This window comes from Sinocyclocheilus anshuiensis, unplaced genomic scaffold, assembly GCF_001515605.1.
Source record: "Sinocyclocheilus anshuiensis isolate Anshui unplaced genomic scaffold, SAMN03320099.WGS_v1.1 scaffold246, whole genome shotgun sequence".
NCBI lineage: Eukaryota > Metazoa > Chordata > Actinopteri > Cypriniformes > Cyprinidae > Sinocyclocheilus > Sinocyclocheilus anshuiensis.
In genome coordinates, this window is record NW_015542356.1 from 3,153,177 (window position 1) to 3,164,769 (window position 11,593).

General features: G+C 35.6%; 1 protein-coding gene across 1 annotated transcript in view; it reads left to right on the top strand.

Moving 5' to 3' along the window:
• Positions 1 to 1,401: 1,401 nt before the first annotated feature.
• The window catches only part of LOC107691786 (glycine--tRNA ligase-like), a 12,151-nt gene continuing 1,959 nt past the window's right edge, over positions 1,402 to 11,593 (top strand). Inside the window, exon 1 of the mRNA XM_016490597.1 lies at positions 1,402 to 1,433. Coding sequence (XP_016346083.1) covers positions 1,402 to 1,433 — 32 coding nt within the window. The remainder of the gene's footprint in view (positions 1,434 to 11,593) is intronic.

Sequence of the window (11,593 nt, forward strand, 5' to 3'; positions counted from 1 at the left end):
TACAGGGGCACCTCTATGGTTTCTGGGCCCCCTGAACAGCATATTGACTCAGGCCCCCCTCGGTAGAATCACGTTCTTTGCATTAGGCCCCCTCTCTGATCAGGTCTTTTGGAATTGTCCTATTATCCCCCTCCCCCTCCCCCATGGTACCCCTGTGCTTACATATTTAATATTTTATATTTCTTAGGTTTTGGAAGTGTGTTTTAGCTGTAAGTATATGAATTCTCAACACACTCTAATGGCGATTCGGAACTATTTTACATTTTGGCAAATTGGTGGCTAAAGATGCAGTCTTATGCAATTCTACATGAAAGGAATCCAAAATGTCTAACTATGTAATTTACTTCACTTTACTGGAATGTTCCAATCCTGCAGATTTAAAGTTTGCGTTCATTTAATTCAGATTAAGAGGCCATGCTGATCTATTGGTCACCAGTCTTCACAATACAAACTCATCGCAGGGCAGCTCACTATTTAAGTTCACCAGACTTAAATAATGGAACACAGCAAAATTCCCACATTCACATGCATATGACCAGCGGTCACTAGTGTGACCAGCCATTTATTCTTAAGAATTTGTTGCTGTTCACACAAATTATTTATGTTCGCACAAATTAAGGAGTAGATTATCAATAAATTTTCAAACTTATTTTCATGCGGTTCTATGTTATGACCTCAAAACACTTTTATAGCGCATGATTTGTAAAGTAATATATTGTAACATTTACATCGCATACCAGATGTGACCAGCCATTTATTTGTATGAATTTGTACAAATGAATTTGTACTTTTATTTATTTATACATTATTGTACAATCTGCATATGCCTGCATAAATTCAGGGGTGGGGTTTGAGGTGGAGCTTCATGCTTACTTTAAAAAAAAACAAAAAAAAAACGTATGTTTTGTACGAAACTTTTCATATGAAATCAGCACCTCATAAAATAGTTACATTTTCTCATGAGACCAGGTTGGAATTCAACAAATGTAGCAAGTGTTATTACTTTATATAATGCTCAACAGATTATTGGACTTATAGCATTGCTCATATCCATCACTACAAGCTGGAGTTACAGTAAGGTGTCAAAGTAATTTCATGTATTTATTGTCACACGAGCACTGCCAAAATTTTATTCTGTAACTTCCGCATAATGATGAGCAATCTGGGGTTGAATTCCTTTCTCAAAGATACAATGCTGTTTCTTTCAGTAAATCTTCTGGTTACAAGCCTTACACCACATGGACCTGTAACCACAGGGAAGACATATTCTGAATTTTAAGAAGATGTCTCAATCACATACACCTTGAAAGGAACAAAGCATCAGACAGCAGATACAATTTTGTCAAGGCTGCTATGAATGCTGTCTGTGTTTTCAGTTCACTCTCAGATTCACTCCCAGGGATGGTTTCCACCACCAAGTCCTTGGACGAAAGGTCAGTTATCTTCCAGTGGATTCAGTCCACATCCCACAAGCTGTCACAGACTCCAGCTTGTTCTGATCGTAGCAGAACTGCCAACAGACAAGCACTGCTCCAACGCAAACAAATGGTGGAACACATACATGAAAACAGTGAGGAAAAGTTTTCGAAAAGATCAATATGCTCTTCAAAACACTACCACGTTTGATTTTAGCTTCAGGGGAAAATCCAAACACGTACCTATACATACAATTCACTACAGTTTCCAGCTGAAATAAACACTAGTGGCAGTAAAACAGCAAGAACTTTTCTTCCTGTTCACACAAATTAATTACAGAAGTAGATTATCAGTTAAGTAAGGCTTATTTTCATGTGGTTCCTTGCATAATTCTATGTTATGACCTCAAAACACTTTTATGGCACATGATTTGTAAAGTAATATATTTTGACATTTACATCACCTCACCGGATTTATGGCTTTTCTGACATGGTAAACTTGCTCGGTAACTCACCTGGTACAGCAATGCAGTTAGTATAGTGTAGTTCAGTGTAGATGGTATGCTATTTTAAAGTGTAATAAAGCATTAACCATTTAGAGCCACTCAATGGAGATTTTATATCTGAACTGTCTGCCACAATATGTATAACAGTCAATGTTATAAAACAACACTTTAGCGCCACTCATTGGACATTTCACTTTGAAAGTGTCACAAAATTTGTAATATCATTTTGCAGAAATAATGACATGGGTTTTTTTTCCAGACAATTACAATGAAAAGCACCATTAAAAATAAGGTAGAAAGTATATTAAAGTACATTTATTTTGGAAGCCCAGGAATTGTCCAATCCTTTTAAAATATTTGACTAAAAACTTTTGTTATCTTGAGTGGCCGGGGGCCTTTGGTGGAGGAGTGTTAAAGATTGCCTAAAGCTAATGGAGAATGGAAAATAAATGAAAATGATTAAAATATCTGTATTAAAATGAATAACTAATACATTTTCATTTTTATGCATGATGCAAAAATAAATTAAAACTAAAATAACCTACATGTTGATTCATCTATTGAATAACTCTCATGCATGAAACCAATCTTACATAACTTTTGTACTTATTCATTACACGGACCTGCAGTAAAGGCTATTATGTAAGCTTGTTTTCCCAAATCCCTCTGCTGGACATCACTGTTTTTATACCCACACCAGAGCCAAAGGGCGCATGCCTCTGGGCTTTGGGTTGCCTCACATGTTTGTAGCATTAATCATGCCCTTCAGAGTAATATGCACAGTTATTTAACAGCCACGTCTTCAAACGTCTTCATGCAAAGGTCCTCTATATTTTTCTAAAAGTCCCAAATGTTATTGAACTAAGCTCAGTGCTACTTCTGAGCCCTAATAGGCATGTTTTAAGTTCTGTCATATTAAGTTTTCTTTCATCTCCATGGTTGCCGCTTTTGTAGTCATTTAATGAAAAAGTTACAAGAGACTTCTTAGTGAATAAATAAAATGTCTATGTGAATGTATCTCCAAACCAGTGTAATTCTTGCAATTGGTGACAAATAGGACCTCTCTGTGATTACAATATATAGAGGAGCAGAATGAATTTGAATTGAATTATATCTGAATTGATTGCTGTGTGCATGAGAGGACACAAGAGCAGTAATCTGCATTTTTGGGGCCACTGTGAAAGTCATGACAGTAATTGCTTTTGCTTCATTCCTTTAAGGTTTCAGCTGGTTATTTGCATTTTAATTCCTGTGATATTGCATCTGATCTGCTGCTGATATTTTAATTAAAGAGCAGTTTGACTTTAGACAATAGAAGTCTTTCTCGGAACTGGACCATATTGTTCCTTCACTCTGAGTTTGTAGTCTACAGGATTGTTGTTCTTTTTTAGTATCATGGCAGTTATTGCAGCATAAATAAATGTCTCATAGTTATGCATGAGCCAAAGTAAGTGTTTTTTTTTTTTTGTCTTTACAATGTAACTGAAGTAAACTGCAATGGACTGAAGAGGAACTGACTGCTAAATAAAAGGGTATAAGTTCAAGAAACCAGAAACTCATCTCACATGCAAATTGCTGAATTTCAGATATGTTCTTACTTTAGTTTGTTGTTTGTCTAGACAGCATGCAGAGGTGTTGATAACAAATGAAGCTGACAACTCTTGTCAACCTGTTCTCATTTTGTAGAGGACAGTGTGAAAGTACCTTCAGAAGCATATGATGCATCTGGGGCGGTGTTAATCTCACTGAACGATATGACTAATGAGAATATTCAAAAACAAACGTTTTGGCAACTGTAGTGAAGATGAGATGAAATATGTGCATCGCAATAATAAACATTTTAAGACATGTATACTGTTGACAAAAAAATTGATGAGAAATTGATGTGCGATTAATCAAAATCACAATAAAATTGCAAGTTCTTAAATCATAATGTTACACATTAGACGCATTAAAATTGTTATATGTATGTTAAACATTGCAGTTTGGATTTGTATTTCATTGTGAATTGGCTGGCTTTGTTTAAAGGGTTAGATCACCCAAAAATGAAAATTCTGTCATTAATTACTCACCCTCATGTCGTTCCAAATCCGTAAGACCTTCGTTCATCTTCAGAACACAAATTAAGATATTTTTGATGAAATGTGAGAGCTCTCTGACCCTCCATAGACATCAAGGATACTACCACGATCAAGGCACAGAAACGTAGCAAGGAGATCAACCGTAACTTTACAAAGCAGTGAGAATATTTTTTGTGCGCAAAGAAAACAATAATAACATAATTTATTCAACAATTCTTCTCCCCGAGTTGCCGTGTTCTACCATTTTGGAGAGTACCCCAGAACGTAATCAATGTAATCAGCGTTGTTTACGTTCAGCATGCACACGCTTTCTACTGAACGTAAACAACGTTGACTACGTTCTGGGGTACTCTCCAAAATGTCAGAAGACGGTAACTTTACTTTGGGCATTTAGGAACAAAATTTGCATCTTTCCAACTGTAATCACATGTATATATGATGATTATATTGCCTGTGTGCTGAAAATAAACTTAGATTAAACACACTCGCGGAGTTCTGCTGCTTTAGTGGACACAGACCAAGTGTGCAATCAGAATGAAGCACAAGAACAGAACACAGTCATCTTACGACAGGGAAGAAAGAAAAGAAAGTTTAACATACAGAAGAACAGAATTATTTTGTTGTTCCATTTGGTGGCGCAAAAATGGCACACTTTACTTTTCTACTAAACAGGATAATGTGAGTTAAAAGAAGTTTTAGAGTATAATTTGAGCAGTGCAACACAAATGCATAAATCAAACAAGTCATTATTACAGCTGAGAGGAACAGACTGAGGATCTAAAAATCTCCACAGTAGCTGAAATTTCACGCTAATTAATGGGTCTAGACATGATCTATATAAAACTCTGCTTCAGCTTCCACCTACCTGCCATGGTTAACAAATATTTACCTTTGGGGAGAAATGGAGAGAGGCAGGGAGAGAGTGCTCGTCATCTTTCACATGTGGCTTCCTTCTACTTTGTTCTTGTTTGGCGACTCAGTCGAGTGTGCAGCAAAGGCTCTCTCTGTGCAAACACTTTCCCTTGAATTCCTGTCTGCACTGTCATCTACCGTCTCCTCTCATTTGTGTGTCCCTCTAGAGGAAATACTCTTCAAGATGTTCATCCCTATAGATGCGAAAATCAGACAATGTGAAAAACAACAAGGTGTCCTCTGAGAACAGGGCTCCGAGACCCATCCAGAAGGCAGCATCTATTAGATATGTTTTTTCCACCAGTTGTAAACACTGTTGAATATTCAAGCCTCACCGGGAGGGAGGCATGCTAAAAAATTCAATTTTATAAGAAACTTTGGCATGACTTTTAACTGGCCTTTCAAAATGACACTGCGAGTTTGACGATGAAAACCAAATCCTGTTTATTACACTCAAGCATAAAGTATCGGTCATTTGTGCCATTATGTTGTGTTTTATGGCAGTGTGCTACTTTTGGCATAATTGAAATATATAATATCACAAACTGTACAAACTTTTAAGGTGCCTGAATAGGGTGCCCACCTGGTTATTGCTTTTACAGGAAAGCAGATATGATTTTGCGGGACAATTTGGGACACATAGGAGAGAGAAAAATATACTACTATATTTAAATATTGATTTACATTAGTTGGAATGCCTGTTTTTGTGATCTTGGATGATAGCATGCTTTAAAACAGCTTTTTTAATAGTGACCGGCTCTGTGACTGGCACTTACACTGTACAGTCATTTGTGATACAATGTAATTTACCTACTCAGTCTGCTAAATATAATGAACTGATTAACATACTAAAGTAAAATCACATTTTATACTAAAATAAATGTACTTGGCGACTATGTTCCTTGATTAGATTATACGAACATTAAATGCATTTGAACTTGTATTTTGAACTTTATGAACTTGTATTTTGAACTGTATTTTGAAATTTGAACTTGTATTTTGTATTTTTTATTGGATCTGGCAATTTTGTCTTGTTACATATCTAAACAGCCTTAAAACAGTCTTTGATCTTCAAAATTAAGTGATTATATGTTTAAAACAAGAACAATTATCTGTCTATGAGGTATGGAAATACGTTTTCCCTTGATTTTTCTGAGCCTGTTAGCAGATACTTCTGTACTTGTTTTAATCATAAACTCACTGCATTTCTTTTATTTTTTGGCAGTTTAAAGGGTTATATATTAATTTACTTATTCTAGTTCAGCTTTTTTGTGTGTATAAAACAAGTTTAAAAGTACCATATACTGTAAAATAAAGCTAAATTTCTGCTCCCTAGATTTAAAGAAAATCTGGATGTATTGTGTTCACTTTAGTTTGGTTCTTACATTTTCTTTACATGGTTTTAAAAAGATCTTAAAAAAACTGTTAAAGTGATTTTCATCAAACCTGCAGAAACCATGCTTTCACTTACAGTATATTGAGTGGCCAGTACTTTCTTTAGTATTTCACCTGCTGTGTTCCACAGCAGAAAGGGACATTAGAGCGAGTAAATGATCACAGAACTTTCATTCTGAGTGAACTATCCCTTTAATAATTACCTTTGCTGACAGACTTGTGTATGTTATACTGTTAAACATCTTGTATGACATCCTAAATACATTCTAAACTCTTTCTACACAATGTAAAAAGTCTTAAAATGTTTGTCTTTGAGTCTGGCACAATGATGACTGCAATTATGCAACACACTTCTGTGCTACTTTGATATAAAACCTGATTGAGACATCAGAGCTGCTGCTGCTGTGCACCTTTGCAAGCTGTACAGTAGATTGTCCTCCTGAGTTTCAAAGTCATTTGCTTAAAGCATTATTCTGCCTGACAAAGTGTACCTGTACTTTGTGGCGGATCCACCAGAGAGATGCTAAATAATAAAAAGAGGAACCATAAAGAACTTTTTTTCTCAACAAATAATGCAAAAGTTCAAATGCACCATGGAATGTTAAGATAAATTGATTTCCTTCACGTTCTTGCTTTTTTTTTTTCCTCAGAGAGTTAACTGGAATTGCTTGTACAGAGTACTTACATGTTAGAGCAAAAAACCTTTCACCAATACCATAAGATACATGTTTTATATATGGAAAGTGTTTATCTCTGCTTTACACTCCTTGTAGGCACACAGAAAACAGCAGAGTCATGAATAATGTGCATCTTATTTTCTACCTCAATAAAACTGTATCCATTGCATTTATGTAAATTTTGCAGCAGAGATATCACTTATTAAACGCTGACATGGAGAGTAATATTTCTGAGCATGAAAACAAAACAGAAGTCAAAGACAGGACTAGAACTTTTTGTGATCAGCAACAAATAACCAAAAGTAAACATAATTTTTCATGACAAGCGCACACACAGAGACACACAAACACTCTCCACCTATAATTCTGCATGTTATGAACTTGTATTTTGAACTGTATTTTGAAATTTGAACTTGTATTTTGTATTTTTTATTGGATCTGGCAGCTTTAAACAGGATGCTCGTATCCAGTATGTGTCTAGTCCTGGCAAAATGTGGAACAGGTGGTCACCCTATGTCTTATTCCAATTTGTTGCCTTATTCATGGGGTTTTTGCGGGTCTCAAAAAGTCTTAATTTGCCATTTAACAAATTAAGGCCTTAAACTGTCTTAAATCAGAGCAGCAAGTCTAAATTCTTAAATATTTTATGCACTGCACTGGACTGCACTGCAAAAAAAAATTATAATAATAATAATTTATATATAAGGAACCATAAAGAACTTTTTTTCTCAACAAATAATGCAAAAGTTCAAATGCACCATGGAATGTTAAGATAAATTGATTTCCTTCACGTTCTTGCTTTTTTTTTTTCCTCAGAGAGTTAACTGGAATTGCTTGTCCAGAGCACTTACATGTTAGAGCAAAAAACCTTTCACCAATACCATAAGAGACATGTTTTATATATGGAAAGTGTTTATCTCTGCTTTACACTCCTTGTAGGCACACAGAAAACAGCAGAGTCATGAATAATGTGCATCTTATTTTCTACCTCAATAAAACTGTATCCATTGCATTTATGTAAATTTTGCAGCAGAGATATCACTTATTAAACGCTGACATGGAGAGTAATATTTCTGAGCATGAAAACAAAACAGAAGTCAAAGACAGGACTAGAACTTTTTGTGATCAGCAACAAATAACCAAAAGTAAACATAATTTTTCATGACAAGCGCACACACAGAGACACACAAACACTCTCCACCTATAATTCTGCATGTCTTTAGGCTCCATCTGTTCAGGGTAGAGAAGCATAAGTGGGCTGGACTTTGTCATTTACCATCTGACTGAATCCATTCATTATATATGATGGGGCAGACTAAAGATGACACACTAACAGGGCAAATGTGCCTCAATCCTCTGTTCCTACTGATAATATAAAACACCTACATATTACAGTCCAATCCAAAACAAACAAAAATTGATCTTGTGATCAATAGGTTTTGAATCCTTTCAGAGGGTCTCCTCTTCGGCACATTAAAGCCACTGACCATTGATCTGTGCCCTAATTGGAAAGGGTTGTGTTATCGTATTAAACCTAATGGACATTGTATTTTTCACCAAAGCTGGTAGCAGAAAACTTAGCAGCCGTGTCGCATGCGATGCATGAGCAGAATATATTGTATTAAACCACAAGGACTTTGAAGTCTAGCTCAAATTAAAGCATTTCTGTAGAGCAAACAGTAAGGTTTGATTCACAGTGATTGCATGAATAGATCAAATGTGTACTGTATCTTGAATGCATTAATATTGATACAATACCAGTGACACTTGTGACGTTAAGGGGTCAGAGCAAACAAAGAATGTAATTAAAAAGGGAATTTTATTTTGCCAACGCGTTTTGAATTTTGTCCTTGTTTGCATTTAAAGGAAACTATGTACACCTGTAACTTTTTAGCCCTGATGAAGGCCTGTGTGCTGAAACACATTGGCAAAATAAAATTCCCTTTTTAATTACATTCTTTGTTTGCTCTGACCCCTTAACGTCACAAGTGTTGCTGGTATTGTATCAATATAAATATTTTTTTTCCCACGCACCTTGTTGATTATGTGAAATTGCACCAGAACAATCATACAACCCTTGAATGCATTAATGCATTGTAAGTCGCTTTGGATAAAAGTATCTGCTAAATGAGGTATATGTAGTTGTTCATGCTCATAAACATAGAGTCAAAAGTGGACCCTGTCTTTTTCAGATCCAGTACCTCATATAGCGGACTGTTTAGATAAGAAACAAAGATTATGAAATCCCCCTTTGTGGTTGTGGTTCTTTAGGGAGAGTATGACAAAGAGTAGAGGTTATGGAGACATTCAGCAAAACAGACAAATGCTTCAAAACATGGGACCCCTGCTGCGTGATAAAAAAAGTGCTGAAATATTAGGGCTACATAAGGCCATCCATATTATTAATATTTGTACCCATAATGTAGTGTACCTTCAACCAAATATCCCCAACACAAAGGTCATATCTGCTCTAAAGCCTCACAGTCATTATGATAAGTGTTGGAAACAGCTTCAGCCACCACTAGTGCCCTTCACATGATCAGACAAAGCCTGGATGACAATTTGGGCCATTAATAATTAAGCACATGCTTTTAGATGAGTGGAAAATAAAATGCCCAAGGCTTGTGCAGCTGGCCTGTAGAATTTCTTAGATTTTTCATTTTGCAGACATAAATAATTTAGATGTGTCTGCAAACCAAGACTGAATATTTTATAGAGAACTTGTAAAATTCTGCCCCAAAACTTAGCCAATTAGGTAACCCTAGATCTATGGTTTCACAATATTCTCATAGTGCATTACAAACACATACTAGCATTTTTTGCTTCAGCTCCATCTGGTCTGATCAAATTGTCACTAACCTATTTGTTTGTGAGAACTTCCACTGTATAAACCACTTGATGACACTACTGGGACTTTTGTTATATTGTTATTGTTTAGGAAAATGATTGTGTGTCAATTGGCTATTGCCTTCATTTGTTTATCTATTATCTAAGATCCAGTGACAAAGTAGTTCCATTGTCAATAGTGTTGCGATGTATGAGGCACAGATCGCTTCCAAACCAAGCTGTTTTATATTGGTAAATGCTGCAAATTTGTGAGTTCAAAGTTCATCTTTAATTCAATATGAAATCCGCATAGGGAAATATTTCAGTTTTCAAGTATAATCTCATAGTGACTATCAGCTTATTCTGATCAAGAAACAGTGAACCAGAAATGGCAAATGGTTGGTCATCTGACCAACATGTGAAACTACAAACCACAGTTTTTAAGTGGCATATAGACCATTTCAAAGACGTAAACAATAACAAAGGCGTTGGAACGCTACTGTGCATGTCTGGTCCTGAAGCATTTCCGATAGCGCCATTTTTAAATCTCAGATCTGTCAAAACAATCGTGTACTTTTTAAATCTAGCGAAAACGCAACAGTTGCGGTATTACATTTTTTTTAAATAAACGGTTATTGGAATTACCCTTTAAATATGACTGAGGCGCAAACTTACAAAGAAATTTTAAAGTAGTCTTCCGGACAGCTCTGATTGATGCTGCGTGTGTGTACACGAGAGATGGCGGTAAATGCATATCGCAGTCTAGATGCAATTAACTCCTTAACGGAAAGGTTGGGATCATTTGTTCGTACAATGGATGACATCAGTCTTATGTTTGGTTAAACTGAAGCAAGACAAACAGTCACTTACGTACTTATCATGGTTTGTCGCCAAGATGTCCGGGGAGGTTTTTAATGGACATTTCACTTGCATTGCTGGGTCATGTATATCTACGCAAATATTCATTTTCATATTTATTTGTACAGCGCTTTTCACAATACATATCGTTTCACTGCAGCTTTACAGAACATGCATGTATATTACAACGCTAAATGAATGCTAGGATACTAATCAATAAATGCCATTATCACTGATTTCATTCGTTTTAAAATGTGTGCTTAGTTTGGACAAGTTTGTTGCTGTGGAACAGTGCGAGAAAGCATTTGAATGTTCTATCTGAGCCATCATGTGGTCACAAATAAACAAGGTGAATGCAATTCAATGCTGGCTACCGTGTTTTGCATAAACCTGTATTAGTTTTTTTTTTTATATAAAAGTATAGCCTACATGCAGATTAATGAATGCACACACACACTACATACAGTATATATGTGGGTATGTATGTTTTTTTTATGCACATTTACTGTAAACGCTCATACACATGGGTGAAGTCGTGTCCTAATGGTTAGAGAGTCGGACTCGTAACCCAAAGGTTGTGGGTTTGACATCAAGCCTGCATTTAATTGATCAAAAATACAGACAAAAACAGTAATATTTAGAAATTGTATTACAATTTAAAATAATGGTTTCCTATTTTAACCCATTTAATCCCACTGGTCACAATAGTGACCGGAAAAAAAAGGTTTTCATTTATAAAGCTCTAAAAAACTTACTGAAAATATGGAAAAAATAAATGGTGTCAATTAAATATGTGCAGTGTCACATGGTTAGTGCAAATTGTCACATGATCAAAGCAGTTTATTTCTTGTTTGCACCATGAGAAGATGATGGCTGCATCAAAGCTCCAAAATGAACGGCTAGTAAAGTATGTTAACAAAGAT